Here is a 21,177-nt window from a genome sequence, read left to right on the forward strand (position 1 = left end):
CTGCTAGTGTTTTCCTTCTCTCTCAAAGGCACAACATTCTCCACATTTGCATTTGTAACTGTGGTTAAACTTGTATTTTGATGTATCTTTCACCCCAGATGTAGGCTAGGAGCACCCCCCCCACCCCCACCCCATCCACACCTGGCAGTAATTCTTCAAACTGCACCTTCAAATGGACAAATCCCTCCATCCAATCACCGCATCCTCCTACAGATTAACAGTTAACTTGACTGTCCTGCCTTTATGTGAGCCTGGACAAAGTGCAACATACTGTCACCTGCACACACAGCGACTCTGCAGATGAGCAGAGGAAACCAGCTGTTCCTTCAGAGGGGTGTCTATATGTTACCCTTTCTGACGTTCTCAACAATGTCTCCCCACATGCTTTAAAGTAGTTAAAATGGCAACACTGGAGCTATACAGTAAGGTAAGACATTGAATTGTTTTGGCTTTTTTTTTTTTTGCATTTTTAAAATGATGTACCTTTTATCATTTTCTGATGCAGTGTGTCCTTTAAAGAAGAGTAATGATTATGATATAAAACAGCATTGCTAGTGGAGTATTGTTGTGTTTATATGTCTGTTGTCTGATGTGTTTGTCAGCTTTTCCCAATTATGTACATTTTCATAAAATGTGTTTGTGTCCAAATCATTAGCTTTCCTGATTTTTGTGTGTTCTTGAGCCAATTGGATTTGCTGCAAAAACTTTGGCATTTTTTTAAATCCTTATTTCTATAAACTTGGTGGTCAATAATCTATAAAATTGTAATTATCAAAGTGTGGATTAAAGCTTATTTGTAAAACTGACACATTGGTAAGCGAATAAGACTTGTTGGGCGTAGATAATGGCTAATCCATGCAGGCAATTTAGAGAAGGATGACCAGTGTTAATTTTTAACACTGTTTAGGAGCCTTTTATGCTGATGGGTGACAAATCTGTTGTCAGGGTGGGGCCAGGGAATGTGACAAGTACCTCAACAATGTTAGTCAGAAAATAAAAAGAAAGCATATGATGCAGCATATGCCAAGTGTGTTCAATCTGCACCCTGTATCTACTTCCCTTTTTATTATTCAATGTGATTTTTTTTTATTTTTAAAGTTTCACAATATTTTGTTCCTTTGCTAGGGAGCAAGTGTGTGGATTGCTGACCCAGATGCAGTCTGGGTATCCGCCCAGCTCCTCAAGGACTACAGTCCTGGGGAGAAACAGCTACTGCTACAGCTCTCTAATGGAAATGTGAGACACACAGGACCATTATATTATCCAGAAATCAATGTGAATGCTCAAGTTTCATAGTCTTCATAAAATGCCACCATGCCAAGATCCATCTCCCTCCCTATATTGATAGGAGGTTCATTACCCGGTGGGCTCTCCCTCTGATCTCCCACCGCTGGGGAACCCCGACATCCTGGAGGGGGAAAATGATCTAACAGCTCTCAGCTTCCTCCATGAGCCTGCTGTCCTGCACAACCTCCGGGTTCGATTTCTGGACTACAGCAGCATCTACACGTACTGTGGTGAGCACCTAATGGGTGAAAGCAGAAGACTGTGAGATTTGAGGAAATTGGCAAGCTGCCAGAGACAGGCAGCTCCTGAGTGCTTCTGTCTGCACGATTATAGCTCGTAATGTCACCTAAATTACACATGGGTCAAAGGTTGAGACATGGAGGTGACGCCCTCACTACCACTGGTTGTAGATGTTACTGCAAAATAGATCATGCATATTTTATTTGATAAAGGGTTTCTCAAACTCACACTGTCCATTTTGACAAATTTTTTTTGTTTAATTTTGTCTAATTTTGTCATGAAAATGGACATTTTAAAAAGCAATTTAACATCCCCTCAAACTCTTGTTTTTTCTGACCTCACCTTGCTGCAGTGATGCACAGGTGTATTACAGGTTGGCTTGTGGTCAGAGGTGAGGCAGACTTGAAAGAAAAAGCAGTAAAACACAGATTTTCATCCTGGTGTTAAGTTACATTTTAAGTCTTAAATTCCTAAAGATGGGACCGGTTGTGTTTTTATATTCATTATAATTCTGAGAGCTTCGTTTGATTTCGACAAAGATGAACAGACTAGGTTTAGGAAACATTCTTTTCATTTGGATTTGTAGTTTTGATTTGTAGTAGATTTGTAGTTGTAGAGAATGCTGAAGTTACTGCTTGTGTTATTCAGCTGTTTTTACAAACATTATATGTTGAAATTCTATGCAATATCTTTAAGTCCTCACAGTCATGCTGATAAGTGTTTTCTTGTGTTTTCCTCTCCCTGCAGGTATTGTGTTAGTGGCCATTAATCCCTATGACCAGCTGCCCATATACGGAGAGGAGGTGATAGATGCTTACAGTGGTCAGGACATGGCCGACATGGAGCCTCACATCTTTTCCGTGGCAGAGGAGGCTTACCGCACTATGACCAGGTCAGAGCTCAAACAGTGTTATCTTAACTGGGAGCTACTGTGAATGTTTCCTGGCCTTTTGCAATATAATGGTGACATTTCATATACTCTCTTACTAATGGGGGTATTTTAAACCTGCAGCGACAGGGATAAGTGTCACTTCACTATATGGGGTATGATAGCCACTCTTCTTTGTGTTCATAGGGAAGAAAAGAACCAGTCTATCATCATCAGTGGGGAGTCTGGCTCAGGGAAAACAGTCTCAGCCAAATTCACCATGCGATACTTCGCTGCGGTCGGAGGAGCGGCACAGCAGACCAGCGTGGAGGAGAGAATTCTGGCTTCTAACCCTATCATGGAGGTGATGGGTTGTGTTAGTTACGCTCAGTTATGTTATATAAACAGAAAATTATAAAACTGTAGCCACAATACAAAATAAATAAAAAACATAAATCATTTTCCATTCTTGTCTACAGTCTATTGGGAATGCTAAAACCACTCGAAATGACAACAGCAGTCGTTTTGGGAAATACATTGAGATTGGCTTTGGCAGAAAGGGGGACATCATTGGGGCAAACATGAGGACGTATCTGCTGGAGAAGTCAAGGGTCGTCTTCCAGGTAAACTCTCATTCACTGTTTAGTGGAAAAAAAATTCACCTGGGACAAGACGGACCAAAAAGACAGAAGTAGTATGTCAAATACTTATAAATTAAGTGTTCGTGATTGTTGTTGTTGTTGTGTGTATGTAAGGCATCAGCAGAGCGAAACTACCATATCTTCTACCAGCTGTGTGCCTCCAGAGAGCTGCCTGAAATGAGATCCCTCAAACTGGGTGAGACTTAATCACAGGAGACCCCCTCCCCTCCTCAGCTTGTTCTCAATAGATGCCCACACTGTATCCATCCACTGTGTCCCTATTATAATGTATATTATCACGTTGCTACATGCAGTCTGAGAGTGATGAGAGCGATTTGCCTTTCTGTTCCAGATGCACCTGAGCACTTCCGCTACACCAACCAGGGAGGAGAGATGCAGATACCTGGCACTGATGATGTGTCAGACCTGGAGCGCACTCGCAATGCTTTTACCATTCTGGGTAGTTTTATTATGTATATTTGAATTCACACTCGCACAGTGTAAATTGCAAGTGTTCAGACCAATGTTATTTAACTGAATCGTCTCCTCGGTTGTGAAGATAAAAAAAGAGCATTGGTATATTTGTCAAACTTGCAGGTGTGCAGCCTGACCAACAGATGGAGCTCTTCAGGATCCTTTCAGCTGTTCTACATCTGGGAAATGTCAACATCCAAGCCAGTGGAAGAAGTTCAGACAGGGGTTATATTGATGTAAGAAATGTTTTTCTAATGCGCTCTATGTCTCCCCCTCCACTTTAGTTATTCTATAAACACATGTCTCCACATGGCCGTCATCCATCCATTTCCTCTATCAGTGCGTCATACTGTAGCAGTTACATATGACTCCCATGTCTTTTCTCAGGCAGACGACCGCGCTCTGGCCGTCTTCTCCAAGCTACTAGGAGTTGAAGGACCTCAGATGGCCCACTGGCTGTGTCATCGCAGGCTGGCTGTAGGGGGAGAGATGCTGGTCAAACCCATGTCTGGTCAGCAGGCGATAGAGGCCAGAGATGCACTGGCTAAACACATCTACGGCCAGCTGTTTACATGGACTGTCCAGAGACTCAACTCCGCCCTGCGCACACAGAGGGGGCAAGTCAAATCCTTCATAGGGGTGCTGGACATCTATGGGTGAGTGATCTGGCTTGGTGGTATTGGATAAAAAATGGTCTGCAGTGTATAGTTGAAATATTCAGTGTGTCTTCAAGCTGAACTGACAAGTGTGTCTCTTGGAGCAGGTTTGAGACCTTTGATCGGAACAGTTTTGAGCAGTTCTGTATAAATTATGCAAATGAAAAACTCCAGCAGCAGTTTAACAGGGTAAGTCATGATACAGGTAGATGTGTCCCTCTGCCCCTCTGTGTTTTGGTGTGTTTTTTTTATTGACAACCAGAGGCATTGTACTCGCAAGTGCCAGTAGCAAAATTCTTTTCAGTGCATGTCACTGAATGTTAACATGTCGTCTTCAGGAAATCCACCCTGCCACCTCTTGCCACTAACTCCTATGTTGTTTAGTCCACTAATAATAATACCAACACAGATGGAGCCTGCATGATTTTGCTTCAGTGTTCGTGTAAATCCTGTCTTCAGTTGTACAGGTTACTACACACTTATGTGTCATCCTCTCTTTCCTTATTTTTTGTGAACATTTTTCAAAATCACACCTAGTCACAAAATGCAGGAGGAAGTGCTGCTCTGTCTTGGCCTTCCTATGGAGAGGGAAACAAGCACAGACAGTGTGACAATCTGTTTTCATAGCCAAGCTGTCGATCTTCTCAAACAGCTCTTAAGTTTTTTATCGTGAGGAATGTTGATGGATTGAGTTCTTACATTTTTGTTTCTTGTTTTCTATCTATTTTAATGTTTAATATTTTCATTTTTCTAAATGATGATGTGTTTTTCTTCAGCATGTGTTCCACTTGGAGCAGGAGGAGTATGTCCGGGAGGAGCTGGCCTGGAGCAGGATTGAGTTCAGTGACAACCAGCAGTGCATCAGTCTCATAGAGGGACAACTAGGCCTGCTTGATCTGTTAGATGAGGAGTGCAGGGTCAGTCTCTCGTCTCTGTTTTTTTGTTTTTTTTCTTTTTTTCTCTCTTATTTATTCTGTATCTTCCTCCGTCTCTTTTTATACTCTCTTAAAGTGGCTGACTGAAATTTCACAGAAAGCTGCTGTGTATTGTCACTGTGTTAGACAAAATGCTCCATTCAGAATCTAATTACATTTAATATCAGATGTTAAATTTAGTTTAGCACAGAAGTCTGAAGTCCATTTGAAACTCAGCTGTCTTTAGTGATAATATATCAAGCTGTAGTCTCTGTGATGATGTTCTGTGTTTATGATCAGATGCCTAAAGGATCAGATGAGAGCTGGGTACAGAAGCTGTACAACCAACACCTGACCAGCAAGCGCCACCCTCACTTCCAGAAGCCTCGCATGTCCAACAGCGCCTTCGTCATTCTGCACTTTGCTGACATGGTGAGTGATGAACACACGTCATGGAGTTCAATTAAGGGAAAACTGGATTTGAACTGTAGCGAAGTGTTTGGACTTCCCACCATTCATCAAAAAAGCAATGTGTGATTCTCCACTGTATTTGTATCAACAGTTTTTATGTTGTTTTTTTTTTCCAGGTGCAATATGAATGTGGCGGCTTTTTAGACAAGAATCGAGATACAGTCTTTGAGGAGCTTATTAACATTCTGAAAGCAAGTCAGGTAGATATGTGCTACATAACAAATTTCACAAATTCAATTAATTTCAATGTGACCAGGGAATCAATAACTTGTGTGTGTGTGTGTGTGTCAGTCTGAGCTGGTGGCTGAGTTGTTCCAGCAGCAGGAGACTGTGTCCACTGTGGCCAATGGAAGTGTTCGCTCAGGGAAAAGAGCCACCAGAGAGCACAAACTGACCGTGGGCTTCCAGGTGAGCTGTTACTACCTTCATCATCAAGCATCCTTGTGTCTTGAGTGAGCAGATCATGAACTATACTTTTTTTGTATTGATTTCACTTTTCTATGCTGGACTGTATTTGTGGCTGTCAGTTCCGTCAGTCCTTACAGATGCTAATGGACACCCTCAACAGCACCACTCCTCACTATGTCCGCTGCATTAAACCCAACGACCTCAAAGAGCCTTTTATGTAAGTCCTCACGGGGCTGGCCTTCACAGTGAAGTCTTTGTGCATGATTTTGCATTAAAGATGTGTTTTACTGGATACTGTTGTGTGTACACTAAACAACCCACAACATCCTCGCCATGTTAGGTTTGACCCCAAGAGGACAGTCCAACAGCTGAGAGCCTGTGGGGTGCTGGAGACTATTCGTATCAGTGCTGCAGGTTATCCATCCAGGTAATGGGTACTTCATGGACATTCATCTCACTCCCCACAAAGCTCTCATACAGTATGAGAGCCGAGTGTTTGAAGTCACAACGACAGTCATATGCAGGAAGATGTCAGCATTTGCATTTAGTGTTATTCTTGTTATGGATGAAAGACCAACTACAGGACCAGAGGATTTGTGTTTTTAACTACAGTCTTAGATTTATTTTCTATATTTTAGTCTGCTTTTGTTTCATTTTGTGGCAGTATATGGTATAGAAGTTCAGACTGTAAAAACTGCTTGAGATGGATGATCCATGAGAATGACAATTTGCTTAGTTTTTGGTCAAAATTTTCAGTGTTCAGTATTTGAGAGTCGGCTGCCCAACCTGTAGGATAAACAATGAGCAAACATTTGTGTTAGGGAAGGAATAAGTTTCAAGTCTCAAATACTCCCACATGAAATCTAAATAGTTCTTTATGGGAAACACAACAGACTAAAGTACAGGCTAAAAGAAAAAGACAAACCAAAGACACTTTAAGATTTAAATCTTTGCTTTCAGATGGACGTATGAGGAGTTCTTCAGCAGGTACCGTCTTCTTCTTCGAGGGGCTCAGAATCAGGAGCAGGCCCAGGCCTCCTGCAGACGGACCCTGCCTCAGCTCATCTCAGACCCAGACCAGTACTGCTTTGGAAAGACCAAAGTATTTTTCCGAGCTGGTCAGGTGGCTCTTCTGGAGAGGCTAAGAGCCGAGAAGCTGCGTGTCGCTGCTGTGATCATCCAGAGCCGGGTCAGAGGATGGCTGTCACGGATCATGTACGCCAGGATCCTCTGGGCAACCGTCACCATACAGAGATACTGTAGAGGAGCTCTGGCGAGACGGTGAGGACAGAAACAAGATATCTTTGTTTTTGTGTGTGAGAAATATTGAATGTATTTTATCCAGTATACAAGTTGTGTGTCTATGTTACTATTGCCTCACCATGCAGTTTTTTTTTTCTTTAAAGCAAAGTGTCATATGTCAGATTTATGTCAGGTGAACTACAATGTATTTTTACACTGCGCAATCATCACCATTGCCATTCTCCCATTGGTTTCCAATTTTACTCACTGTGGAAACTAGAAAACTTTTGTTTTTTTCCTATATTTTCCAAGCTTCGTTTTTTCTTTGACACAAGTCATGTTCTCTTCATGTATTTTTCCAAAACTATTCATTTTCTCTTTATTGTGTTGGCGACAGACTGGCCCTGACCCTGCGCTACACCAAGGCTGCCTTAGTGATCCAGAAGACCTACCGCATGGTGGTGGTCAGACAGTTGTTCCTCATGATCCGCCAGGCCACCGTCACCATCCAGGCCTTCACCAGGGGCACACTGGCACGCCGCAGATACGGACAGGTCAGCACTTAATAACAGGCTTAACCACCCTGTTACCTTGATTAGAACAACCTATTCCTGCTCATTTGGAGTATGTTTGTAGTTACTTTTTCTGATCTGTTCAGAGCAGCAAGTTATATACACATAGCTTGAAATGAAGAAAAATATAAACTCCATTCTCTTCCCTCAGTTGGTGGCAGAGCGTGCCGCTGTGTTGCTTCAGGCCAGAGTGCGTGGGTGGTTGGCGAGGCAAGCGTACAGGCGAGTGCGTGCGGCGGTGGTGTTCATGCAGTGCTGCGTGCGCCGCAGGGCAGCCAGGAGAGAGCTGCTGAAACTAAAGACAGAGGCCCGCTCAGTCGAGAGGTACAGAGAGCTCAACAAGGGCATGGAAGTCAAACTGATGCAGCTGCAGTTAAGAGCCGACCAGGAGGTGGGTGAAAGTTTTCAGAGGGGTTTGATCCGTTGATTGTTGAGAGGTCATTTCATTTTGTATTTGCATGATAAAGTTGTGTTTTCACGTGTGCAGGCCAGAGAGAGTGCTGCTTTGAGAGAGACCCTGCATGCAGAGCGAGAGGCCACCGGTGCCGAGCTGGAGGCTCTGAGGGCGACGATACAGAGGCTGGAGAGCCAGAAACATGAGAAACCTCAGCCCTGCCCAGCCATCAGTGAGAAGGAGGTGGAGAAAATGAAGAGAGCTGAGGACAAAGCTGCCCAGGAGATCCTTCAACTCACACAAGTAGGCCTAAGCTGTTGTCTGTTGTGTGGCAATTCACATTTTCCTCCCCTTCTGTTTAATAATTCCGATTTTCAGGGGTTGTAATTGTTGATTGTCCTTCTTTCTCATTTTTCAAGGAGTTGCAAACACTGCAGAGAGAAATGGACGATTCTCACAAAGAGAGAGAGGATCTCTCTGCTCGACTCCTTGAACAAGAAAAAGAACGAGAAGGTGAATTCTTACTTTGCAGCTTCACACAGTCTGCATGAATCTATCAGTCTTTCTGCTTTTTTCATCACATTTGTATCTTCTTCCTTCTGTGTGTGTGTGTGCGTGTGTGTGTGTGTGTGCGTGTGCAGAGCACGTGCATCAGGCTGTGTCTCAGGCGAGTGCAGCTCTGAGGGAGGAGCTGGATGAAGAGAGGAGAAAGTACCAGGGTCTCCTGAGAGAGTTCACCAGACTGGAGCAGAGATATGACAACCTCAGAGAGATGAGTCTGCTCACTGAGGTTCAGACGCCTGTAATTCCCTCAGAAATACAGCTTTGGTTTTAAACTCCATCTTGGTTTTCTGAGAGTATTTTTTTTTTATTCCCTCCTCATGACAGCGCACGAAGGGCCACAGAAGGACCGACTCGGCCCAGAGTCTGAGCTTTGAGCCCCTTTCTCCCTCACCCACCCCACTGTCACCCCAGTCTCTCACCCCACTCTCCGTGTCACCCTTCCCATCTGCCTTCCCTTCCCCGGAGGAGGTCCGCAGGGTCAGCGTGACGTCTCCTTCCCTGGAGAGGAGAGTTTCAGTGTGGAGCTCAGAAACACCAATGGTGAGAGAAAGTAGGAGCTGGAAAAACAATAAAGAACTCAAAGAGGGATATCACAAAATGTTCCTCACAGTTTTATGTGTTATGTTGCCTTATATCTTATATCTTTTCTGAGTGTTTATGCCTACACATTACTTTTTTCCAACTGGTGATGTAATCACATAAGGTCAGGCAACATAGCGTCACACTGTGTTCATGTTTGCTCTGACAGGACCAGCTGATGGAGAAGATGGATGTGGCCAAAGACCCGGTGGTGAAGATGAGAGGAGAGGACCTGGCACATGCCTACGACGCTGTACGAGTGGCCAACAAGTCAGTCTGACACTACTCACTCACTCCACAATCAGTGCTTTAATCTGTTTTCCCATCAAAGTTACGCTGTGATTTATATTTGGTGGTCTGTGTCAGGTTTCTGGAGAGTCAGCTCCGTAACCAGCGCAGTCAGAGGGAGGAGGAGCTGGAGGCTCTGAGGCGCGAGCTCAGTCAAGCCATCTCTGGTTCTTCCTCTGCTGCACAGCAACAGGTATGGACCTATTTAGGCAGTCATCTGTGGTGCTTGAATTATTATGCTGCCATCTTCGCTTTTTACTTTTTGATCGCCCAGTATTTCTCTCTTACATAACCACTACAGTCTACACAGTAAAAGTCAGTGTACTCTGGATTGTAGCTGCCCTCACAACTGGCTGCTTGTGTTGCTGTTTACTTAAAAGCTTTTCTTCTATTGCTCTCTCTGTGAGTCACCTTGGTTCAAATCCAAAATGTGAGTGTGTTTTGTATGTAAAGGAACTACAGGAACTACTGGAGGCCAGAGAGCAGGAGTGTGTCAAACTGAGGAGAGAGCTGAAGGAGCTTAGAAACATAGTCTCACTCAGACGAATCCTCACTAAAGGTGAGATTTCATTTTCAGATCACGTATAAATTCTTCTGTCTCATTTTTTCCTGGTGATTTTTGTTTTAAAACATAAAATAACTTTCAGAATAAAATGCTTGGTGTGCTTTTCTGAAAAGACAACAATTATGAAATATGAAGTTTTCACTTGACATGACAGTATGTAGCAATATTTGCTGTTAAAATAATGATGTTAAAAATGTATAATATAGAAAAGCTCTCTTTAATCCATAGAGGTTTCCACTCAGCAGGTGAATTTATAAAAGATCAATTATCCACTTCTCAGTCCATCATATCTTCTGTTACATCTCTGTAGTTTTTTTTTTCTTGTGCTGCTTTTTCAGTTTCCATTTTCACTTTCATTTTCAGCTTTGACCCCAGAGACCTTGTCCTGTCCGTCCCGACCGAAGCCAGCAGCAGTCACTGGTTTGCTGGAATGTAGGAAGAGAGATGAAGCTAAGCTCATCAAGAACATCATCACAGGTGAGACCGACCACTGCCTTCATCTTCCTGCCTCCATCCTGCCTTCATCCTCATCTACCTCCTTCTACCTCTATCCAAAGTGTTTTGAGAGGAGGGGTTTTTAAAGTGACACCCCACAGAAGGAAAGTCAAAGAATTCAATATATTTTCAGGGAATCAGAGGGATTGGAATAATCAAAGGCTTTTATGAGTAAATTATTTTGCAGCGTATACCAGAACTCATTGTATTGTATTGTATATATAGTTCTCAGATGGTTTTCTTGACAGAAAGCTCAACTGACAGGCCTCGTGCCAGCAGGCCCTGTTTGCACAAAAAACCAAAGTTAATACAGAAAATCACACAAACATAACTTGCATCAGACTCATGTTCAAAACATAAAGATTTCATTCTACTTTATGCTGGTATATTCCTTCAATAATTTCAGTAGAGGTCATTTTATTCCACCATACGTTGCATTAGCAGGTTCTGATTAAAAAAGAAAAAGGTTATATGTATCCTGACAATTCTTCAGATATTTTCTTTTCTAAACCTAAGTACAGTTTCTTGTTTACTCTAAGCTTGAATGCCAACCCTACATTTAGCATTTGACTGTTTACATCCTGTATATTTAAATTCTCAATTTAATTTGACTAAATTAACGTTTGACTGGGTTGATTACTTTTCAGATGAACTAGTTCCACCGACCTGAGTAACTTGATTTGTGCCCAAAATAGTGTCTGTGCTTTTTTGTGCACACCTGTGATTCAAAACATAAAAAAACACGTGAACTTGTGTGGGTAATGTAAGTGGGACTCCAATGGCATCACAGCCCTGTATGTGATGGTCTGACTTTGTCAAGAGACCACGACTTTGTAGCACAGTCCCTGAGTGTGACGTGACTCACAAAAATAAACTTTTACTCTGCCTAACTCCTCTACAGCTGACAGTTATGACCTGGCCATGTTCACTCTGCCGTTGCTGCTCTCTCTGTGCTCCAGACATCCGTGTTGACAGTGCCCTGTCTCTGCCTCCTGGTCTACCTGCCAGCGTGCTTTTCCTGTGTGTCCGCCAGGCCGACTGCAGTGGAGACCAAACTCGCGCTCGCTCGCTCTGCAGCGCCGCTGTCACTGCTATGAAGGCAGCTCTGAAGGTAACCTGGGATCTGAACCTGCTTGGCGTGCCATATGGTTTAGGATTAATGTATTAAGGACAGTTCACATCATGTCAGGTAGATTGTCACTTTACAGATAGGTGGACACAACTAACTTTGAAAACACTTTCTTGTGATTGCCCCCGATTGTTTAGTCCTATGTGTTTGTTCCAAACCCAACAGTCTGGCTCATATATCCCTCTTTCTCTCTCCCACACACAAATACAACAATTATATGTATAGAGCATGCAGTGTTGATAATGAATGATAGTGTTGATCTCCATGTGACATTATAACCTTTTCTCATATTATCTGCCTCCGCAGAAACATAGCAACGATATGGATATGACAGCTCTGTGGCTGAAAAACGCTTGTGTGTTGAATGACCTGTTGACCCAGCACTCCCCAAAACAGGTGGGATGGACATTTATTTATTAGTATTTATATCTCAATATCTCTGAACATCTTATGTCCTGAAATAAGCAGTGAAAAAAGGAGTGCTATTCTCACTTTAATAGAGAAATCCCCAATATATATTACCACATGAAAATATACTTTTCAGGCCCTTGATTCAGATGAACTGGTTCCACTAACGAGTGACCTGAGTGACCTGATTCGTTCCCTGAGTGACCTCTGTATCCAGGCCTATCAGCAGCTCTTCTCCATCACCGATACACACCTGCAAAACATCATAGGTACCACTACACTGAAGATGTTACCGCTGTTCTCCCCGCAACTGCTCCCATTATCTCATATGCTGCTACCCCTATCCCTCAGTACCCGCGCTGCTGGAGTCTGAGACCATCCCCGGGCTGTCCGGCTCAGCGGCGAAGTTGGCGACGTCCAGGAAGCGAGCAGGCTCAGACTCCAGGACCGTTACAGGTGATGCTTCACCCACTATGGCATCAGTGTTGAGGGAGCTGGGAGCCCTCCACACCGCCCTGTCCCATCAGGCTCTGCCCCCGGTGCTGATGGAGCAGGCCTTCCACCAGCTCACCTACCTCATCTCTGCCTCCGCTCTGAACAGCCTGCTGCTGCGCAAAGACATGTGCTGCTGGAGTCGTGGCATGCAAATACGGTATGAAAACGCACAGATATACACACATACATGCGCAGCGTTTTCCCATATGTAAACTTTATTTTCACTATACAGACAAACTGTTGACAGTATTTTTGCTGGTTTATACTGACGTAGCTGTCTCTTTAATGTCTCTGATGAAGTAGCTTGATTTGTCAGATACTTAATTCACTTAATTAGCCAGAAACAGGCATCCCCATTATTTATTTTGATCTATAGATAATTTTCAAATTTAATTTCCATATATATAATTATTGAAGAAGAAGGGATTTATCCATATTGCCTTTAATTTGTACTGTACTGTGTTTCTTTCACTGGACTAAAACAATGTCAATTAATTTGTATTAAACTAAAAATGATCTCCTAGTTGACAGTATCTTCCCACACACAAAGGTCCAATCTAATTTATATGTCCAATATTACATCATACATATTGCTTCATCGCAGTGTTATTTTACAGTGAAACAGACAGCTGTTAGCGACCTTGCGACGTGAAACCCAGTAAGAATTTGGCTGCCCTGAGATTGTAATGAGCTCTGAATTTTACCCACTTAATTTAAGTTTACAGTTGATGATTACATTAACCTCTGTGCTGTACTCCAGATTAGGGATGCAACTAGCAAAAAATATCCATTGCAGTTTTTTGGAGCCCAAGGTGACAGCTTTAAATTGCTTGTTTTGCTAAATCCATAATTCAGTCGAAACCCAAAGAAGACCTCACTGTATATTGTGTAATCCTCACATGTGAAAAGCTGGTACGAGTGACTGTTTGATTAAAAAATGGAATGGAATTTTTTATTTATCGATTATGAAAGTAGTTGGTAATTCAGTTTCAGTTGATTAATTGTATAAAGATATATTTAAGTGTATTTACTTGTGTTCATACTATTGTATCCTTACTTTGTTGCATGAACAAAAATGTTACATTATTAATCAGCTTGTCTTTCTCCTATCCTGTAGATACAATGTGAGCCTGCTGGAGGAGTGGCTGCGTAGCCGAGGTCTGCAGGCAGGGGGCGCTGTGGCCACACTGGAGCCCCTCATCCAGGCAGTTCAGCTTCTGCAGGCGGGGAAAAAAACTGAGGCGGACGCACAGGCCCTTGTTCACACCTGCACCGCACTGTCCAGCCAGCAGGTGGGTCTGTCTGTCATGTGTCTTCCAGAGAAAAAAGAAAATGTTGTGTTTAACTGCTGGTCTCTGATTCCTGTTCAACAGATTGTGAAGATTTTGACCCTCTACACTCCCCACAGTGACCTTGATGAAAGAGTCACTCTGAATTTCATCCGTACTGTCCAGGTACCACAGTCCAGGTCTACAACTATAAGGTCTGTTTTGTTTAATAACTTAAAAAAGGGTGTCTCATGTAAGCGGCCTCTGTCTTTGCTCTCCTAGGGGCTTCTCAAAGGCCGTTCTGACGGTCAGCCTCCACAGCTCCTGATGGATGTGAGGCGAGTGTTTCCTGTCACATTCCCCTACTTGCCTCCTGCTGCCTACCATGCTGAGCAGTTAGTCATCCCAGACTCCCTCAAGATCTCCTTTCTACGCAGAGCGTAGAGAACAGGATGTCACTTCAGTTCAGTGTAAATCCAAACTCATTGAATTTAGTCATTTAGTCAATTTAAAAAAACTTTCAAGATGTGTTGTGAATTTAATTCCTCTCTTAGATTTTTTTGGGGCACTCACTTGTTTAATGAACCTGTTAGTTATCAGTGGATTAGTCTGTTTACCATAGACGGTGAGTGGTCATGTCAAAAATGTGCATCTCAGCTAAGTAACTGATAAGAAGTTTAAACAGGCATGAGTGCTAATGGAGACAAGGAATATCATTTTTTTCCTTTAAAATGGATAAATTCAAAATTAGTCAGTATGTATGTATCAGAAATAGCAAAAGTGTAAAAGTTTGACAAACAAAGAATGAAATGAAGCTTTTTTTCATATTTTATTGGAAGCAGAAACACAATGAGACTGCAGTCCCAGTAACCTCAACCCCCAATAAGAACAACCAGAATAAAAAAAAAAAAAAAAAAATTAGAAACATCTCATGTATAAAAAAATTCTCATGCGAGTACTTTGTACCACTACACATCATCAGTAATACATATTTATATATTCACAACCATTTGAAAAATAGAAAACAATAATGAAATATCAAAATAAAGGAGACAACAATTGGCAATTAACATCAAATAATTATGCGTGCTGGCACAATACATTTTTTTCTTTTTGTTTTATTGTTCCTATCATGCACCATTTCTGGAAGTACAGGACCCGGCACCGCTGTGCAGGTGTCTGTCTGTGTGGCCTGATCAGCTGGACAGAACAGGACAGATCATGCATGTCTGTCCACTTGGTGTCTCTGTGCTTTTCATTGTGCTTCTACATTTATCCTTTGCCCTTAACTCCTGTGCACGTTTCTGATTCACATGCCAGCCCAATAATACCCCCAACACGCAAACTGCGCCTCTGAAGGGGGAGGAGGAATCTCCCCGACTAAAGTATCATTGTCAACAGCAATAAATAAAGAATTTTTTTCGTGGCATTTCCAGCTATGTGACAGTTGTTTACCTGTTATCTAAAGTTATTAAAAGAGTGTGCAGATGTCCCCTTAGAATAAAAGACTGTGTACACACCAAAGAGTCACGCACCATGCTTAGATTCAGTTTAGTTTCAGTTTGTAACTAGTTTCCTTTAGTAGCATGATGTATATATCTTTCCAGTGTAAAAGTCAGAGACTGGCAGTTTATTTATTTAGTTGTTAATTAGGCCAAATCAAGATTTGTACAAATTATTTGTTATTCATCTCCACTGTGTACACAGTCTTCCTATGTCTTCCAATAATAGCTACATTTCCAGTAAAGGCACCCACCCACTCACACGCGCACGCACACGCACACACTCAAACACACACACACTCACACACACATTTTCCAACTGCCTGCTCACTGAGAGCAAAATTCAAGTCTACAAAAGAGCAGCAAACTTCACTTCACATAGTCTGACGTGTTTGTTACATCCGAGCTATTTACAATGCCCAACAACAACACCGGCCGTTTTCTGTTCCAGATTATTTTCCTCTGTGCTGAAAAGCTGCACAAACAAATTTCAGTCTCTAATCAGCCCCACTACAGCTGTGATATTTGGCCCATTACAATAGAGACAGCATTTACAACATATCAGACAAACGCTTGTGCTGATATAATTAGAATAATAACCCACAATGTAAACATTATAAGACTGCTTCAAAAATGACTCATCTATATAGACTTTTATAGATTAGATGCATAGAGTTCAGTTCTTACACATTGTTCCAAAGAGGGGGCCGTTATTCAGTTATGATCAAGGGCTTTGGGGGGAGAGGCCCTCGTCAGAACAAAGAGGCAGAAAGTGTAAAAACAAACAAAACCCACTATCATTATGAAATTTTGACTCTTTTTTTGAGACCCCAATCATCAAAATCATTTCCTTGCCTGAATGCTTTTTTATTCACATTCACAACAAACATAAAAACCTTATATAGATAAATAAAGCAATACATGCATTCAGTGACCCTGTGCTTCTTAATCTTCGTACCACATCTCCGTTCTCTACACTGATTAACAGAGAAACAGACTAAACTGTAGGCCCTCTTTTTAGTGTCAGTGCCAGACCTGGTGCGGTCTGGATCTGCAGCCCTTTAGCAGAGGTCTGACTTCTCGTTATCAGAGATCAGGGTCACACCACCTGCAGCTGAATCATTAGGGAATAATGGTTAGAAGGTCATTAGCGATTTGTGCTCTCCATGGGGCGCAATGCGTGTGGTTTTGTAACCCACGGGATGTTGATTTTGCAAAATAGGGTCTCAGGGACTTGTTTTTATCATCTCTTTACATGCCATCTTCGATTTGGCAAGTTTTTTTTGAGGCATGGGGAGAGGAGGTGAGTTTTTCTCCTTCTATCCTGCACCTCTACACACCCAGTTTCGGGCTGTCTAGTTGTGGAATGTTTACAGTAACACAAAGATGGAAAAACAATCAGAAGATACACATTTCTTCCTCCCCAAATTAAAATACACTTGGATAAATCTCTCCAAAATCTAACCAGAATATGAAAAGCCCCCCCCCAACCCCCCCATGTGATGTTCTTTATTTGTGATGGCTTTCTGTGATTACATTTGCAGGTAACAGGCAACACGGGCAGCTACATGAGGTCAACATTAGAACATATTACAAACACACTCGCACATTACAAGTTCCACACATGCTCAAATGCAATCATACATTCTATTTCTCTATCCCTCTCTCTCTCTCTCACACACACACTCTGATGAATGACAGTGCTTCAGGACATGTTTTCATCAGATTCATCTCTCTATACAGTCGCTATATAGGAGACAGACAGACTGTACGAGGGTCAACACGACAGAAGGCATTGAGGGTGTCAGGCAGTGTGCTCTGTTACAGGGTAGACAGACATAAAGACGGACAAGGACAATCTTTCAAGTACCATATGTTCATTGAATAATCCTGTATAACTTTAATATGTCCTTCCTTTATTACACTATACTTATAATGATAGAATTATTCAAATATAAATATGATTTGGAAGAAAGCAGTAAATAAATGTAAAAGTATCATAACTAAATAGTGTTTTGTTCCCAATATGTGTTCCCCACCCTGATATCTGGAATGTTTGAGACTGTGCAGCCATTGTTGTTTTTCATGGGTCAGTTGGAAAGTTGGTCTTGTTGTGCTTAGGGCTGGTCTTGGCATATTTCAGCGATTATCTGTTGGTCCCTTGTCTTAGTGGGTGCAGGTGAGGGACAAGAGGAACTGGAAAGTAAAGGGGGGGGGGCTACAAGATATTGCTCACCCTGACCAGTCAAATGTGTGTCTGTACATGTGTGTGTGTGATTATGGATTATGGCATGATTCACCTCTACAAACAGAGGAAAGTATGTAAGTATATGCTCTATGATTAAACTGTATGTAGTGTTCATATCATAAGGATGGTTGATATCTGTAACAATAAACACACTGGTCCTTTTCTGAAGAAAATTAAAGTGATACTTTGCTTAGCACTGTGTCTTTTCCACCGAAATAAATGTATTTACAGCACTGGGGTGTGTGACGACTGTTTTCTTATCTGTGCTTTTTCAACACTGGATTATTAGGGCAGTGGCTAGCAGTGGCTCGGGAGAGCTCCAGGGCAGTGGGTGGCGACATCTGATTGCGCTTCAGACAGGTTTTAAATTCTATTATGACTCTTAGCTGCGGCCCTCCTCAGCAGAGCGTTGGTCAGACTTGAGCTTAACAAACTCCTTGGCCACATCATCATTGTTACGCTGGGAGAGGATGCGCAGGACAGTGAGGCCCGTCTCGTCCATGTGGATGCGTTTACCCAGTGGCAACCAGCAGGCGACGCTGCCTTTGGAGGCCATGTCTTTCAGCTGCAAGACGGCCATGCCCACAGTGCGGTCCTCTCGGGCAAAGCAGTAGTCCTTCACACACACCTGCAGCTCATAGCACTCAGGACCCACCTCATTGCTCAGGGTGCTGCAGCAGAGAAAAGAGATGAGGGCAAGTGTTATCTAAGCATCTCCACATTGTTGCTCTATGACTCAAAATAAAACACAAATTATTATCATCAACAGCTACTCACAAAGTGAAGGTTTCATTGTATTTGGGAGCCCAACTGTTGTTCTTGGACTTGGTGGCATACTTCCTCTTTTTATCGCTGAGATGAGGGCCGATGATATAGACCTCCACAAATGGCCGGAATATTCCCTGCGTCTGCCACCTCAGGTCATTGGCAGCCACCACTAAAACAGAGGAAATGGAGTGGAGAGGGTGTGGGTGAGAGAGTGAGTCATGTGGAGAAAATGTGTAAAAATGTGGTGAGAGAGAATGAGTGAAGAGAAAATTCAGAACAAGAAAATACTGGCTCTCCCTCAGGCCTCACATTCCGTTTCCTGTCAAGATATTGAAGGTAGGATTGGAATTTGATTTTCCATTACAAAGTCATATATTTCTTTGGTAGCTGAAAAGCAGTTGGGTGCTGGCTTTTATGTCTTCGCCCTATCTTGGCCATCTTATATATTGTACGTATGAACATACTGCACTGGCTTGTGCCTTTGACACTGGAACAATGACATTTATGACTCACTGTAAAGCTTTTACTTATGTAGTTCTTATTTTCCCTTAGATCATCCTTAGTCTTCTTGCTGAACATTTATGCCCTTATACTATATACTGCAGCCCAATGAAACCTCTTGACTTCTAAAACCAAGTCGCTGCTCCAGTGATGACTTAAGTGTGACCTGAAGGGTGTAAATATTTAACTTATTTGTAATGAATTTATATCAATTTAAATCTCCTTTGATTCAGTATTGTTAAACAATAAAATGAGAACTTAAGTAGGTGGAAATTACTGAGTACCTGGTTACCTTACTATGATATTTTTATGCCTTACTGTACTATGACATTTTTATGCCTTACTATAATAACGACTTTTGACGTTTTTATGACTTAGTATACTATGTTGTTTTTATGACTTTTTATGCCTTACAATACTACGTCGTTTTTAATGACGTTTTATGCCTTAATATACTATGACATTTTTATGACTTTTTATCCCTTACTATACTATGTCATTTTATGACTTTTTATCCCTTACTATACTATGTCGTTTTTTTATGCCTTAGCATACAATGATGTTTTGATGATTTAATATACTATGTTGTTTTTAAGACTTTTTATGCCTTACTATACTATGACGTTTAATACCTAGGCATAAAAAGTCATAAAAACAAGAATTGTAAGGCATGAAAAATCATAAAAAAGTCATAGTATGGTAAAGCATAAAATGTCATAAAAACGACATAGTATACTAACATGAAGTTTTTATGCCTTAGTATACAATTACATTTTTATGACTTAATATATTATGTCCTTTTTATGCCTTAGTATACAATGACTTTATTATGCCTTAGTATACTATGACATTTTTATTATTGTTTATGCCTTAGTATACAATGATGTTTTTATAACTTCATATATTATGTTTTTTTTGTGCCTTACTATACTATGGCGTTTTTATGCCTTATTATACAATGATGTTTTTATGCCTTAGTACACAATGACGTTTTTATGACTTATTATTCTATGTCGTTTTTGAGACTTTTTATGCCTTACTATACTATGATGTTTAATGCCTTGGTGTAAAAAGGCATGAAAAATTAGTAGAACATCAAAGTATTGTAAGGCATGAAAAATCATAAAAAGTCATAGTATAGTGAGGCATAAAACATTATAAAGAACGACGTAGTGTTCTAACGTGACGTTTTTATACCTTACTATACTATGACTTTTTAAGCCTTATTATACTATGATATTTTTATGCCTTACTTTACTATGTCGTTTTTATGACTTTTTATGCCTTAGTATACTATGTCGTTTTTATGACTTTTTATGCCTTAGTATAATTTGTCATTTTTATGACTTTTTATGCCTTACTATACTATGATGTTTTTATGACTTTTTGTGACTTACTACTATGTTGTTTTCATGCCTTAGGAAACCATGATACTTTTTATGCCTTACTATACAATGACATTCTTACGTCTACCTATATTATGATGTTTTTTCATGTTTTTTGGCTCATTGTAATATGACATTTTTTGACATTTTATACTATACTATACTATGACGTTTTTTGGTGTTTTTATGCCTTGCTATTCTATGATGTTTTTAGATGTTTTTATGGCTCGCTATACCATGACATTATTATGTCTACCTATACTATGACGTTTTTTGATGTTTTTATGCCTCATTGTAATATTGACATTTTATGCCATACTATACTATGACGTTTTTTGATATTTTTATGCCTCACTATACTATGACGTTTTTTGATGTTTTTATGCCTCATTATACCATGACATTATTATGTCTACCTATAGTATGACGTTTTTTGATGTTTTTATGGCTCATTGTAATATGACATTTTTTGACATTTTATGCCTCACTATACTATGACGTTTTTTGATGTTTTTATGCCTCATTATACCATGATATTATTATGTCTACCTATATTATGATGTTTTTTGATGTTTTGCAATGATGCCTCATTGTAATATGACATTTTTTGACATTTTATGCCATACTATACTATGACATTTTTTCATGTTTTTATGCCTCACTATACTACAGCGTTTTTTGATGTTTTTATGCCTCATTATAACATGACATTATTATGTCTACCTATACTATGACGTTTTTACATGTTTTTATGCCTAATTGTAATATGACATTTTTTGACATTTTATGCCATACTATACTATGACGTTTTTTGA

The 21,177-nt window shown here is 41.0% G+C and overlaps 2 protein-coding genes across 2 annotated transcripts in view; one reads left to right on the plus strand and one right to left on the minus strand.

Moving 5' to 3' along the window:
- The first annotated feature begins 49 nt into the window (after window positions 1–49).
- LOC111656373 (unconventional myosin-Va) lies at window positions 50–15,387 on the plus strand. Its single transcript, XM_023408064.2, has 35 exons — window positions 50–427; window positions 1,126–1,236; window positions 1,349–1,517; window positions 2,275–2,419; window positions 2,603–2,759; window positions 2,875–3,018; window positions 3,151–3,232; window positions 3,389–3,496; window positions 3,634–3,746; window positions 3,898–4,166; window positions 4,274–4,355; window positions 4,943–5,083; window positions 5,381–5,512; window positions 5,668–5,751; window positions 5,843–5,959; window positions 6,079–6,176; window positions 6,300–6,386; window positions 6,920–7,240; window positions 7,599–7,755; window positions 7,925–8,164; window positions 8,261–8,470; window positions 8,587–8,680; window positions 8,809–8,957; window positions 9,056–9,271; window positions 9,480–9,580; window positions 9,677–9,791; window positions 10,052–10,157; window positions 10,527–10,640; window positions 11,618–11,769; window positions 12,094–12,183; window positions 12,332–12,464; window positions 12,547–12,847; window positions 13,808–13,982; window positions 14,064–14,144; window positions 14,241–15,387. The coding sequence occupies exons 1-35, from the start codon at window positions 401–403 to the stop codon at window positions 14,400–14,402; spliced, it is 4,983 nt and encodes a 1,660-aa protein (XP_023263832.1). The 5' UTR covers window positions 50–400; the 3' UTR covers window positions 14,403–15,387.
- A 1,572-nt stretch (window positions 15,388–16,959) lies between these two features.
- Window positions 16,960–21,177, minus strand: part of LOC111656358 (protein unc-13 homolog A-like) — a gene marked incomplete at its 5' end in the record, with an annotated part of 40,742 nt that continues 36,524 nt past the window's right edge. The window contains 2 exons of the mRNA XM_023408048.2: window positions 16,960–18,379; window positions 18,486–18,645. Of these exons, the coding sequence (XP_023263816.2) occupies window positions 18,091–18,379; window positions 18,486–18,645 (449 nt within the window). The remainder of the gene's footprint in view (window positions 18,380–18,485; window positions 18,646–21,177) is intronic.

Source organism: Seriola lalandi, unplaced genomic scaffold (genome assembly GCF_002814215.2).
Source record: "Seriola lalandi dorsalis isolate HSWRI2012SDOR001 ecotype SW California unplaced genomic scaffold, Sedor1 jcf7180002054353, whole genome shotgun sequence".
In the NCBI taxonomy this organism is placed as follows: Eukaryota; Metazoa; Chordata; class Actinopteri; order Carangiformes; family Carangidae; genus Seriola; species Seriola lalandi.

Coding starts and splice junctions, on each gene's coding strand:
- LOC111656373 (XM_023408064.2), top strand. CDS start 401: ATGGCAACACTGGAGCTATACAGTAAG. Junction 1,518..2,274: donor CAGCATCTACACGTACTGTG/GTGAGCACCTAA, acceptor CTCTCCCTGCAG/GTATTGTGTTAGTGGCCATT. Junction 4,356..4,942: donor TCCAGCAGCAGTTTAACAGG/GTAAGTCATGAT, acceptor GTTTTTCTTCAG/CATGTGTTCCACTTGGAGCA.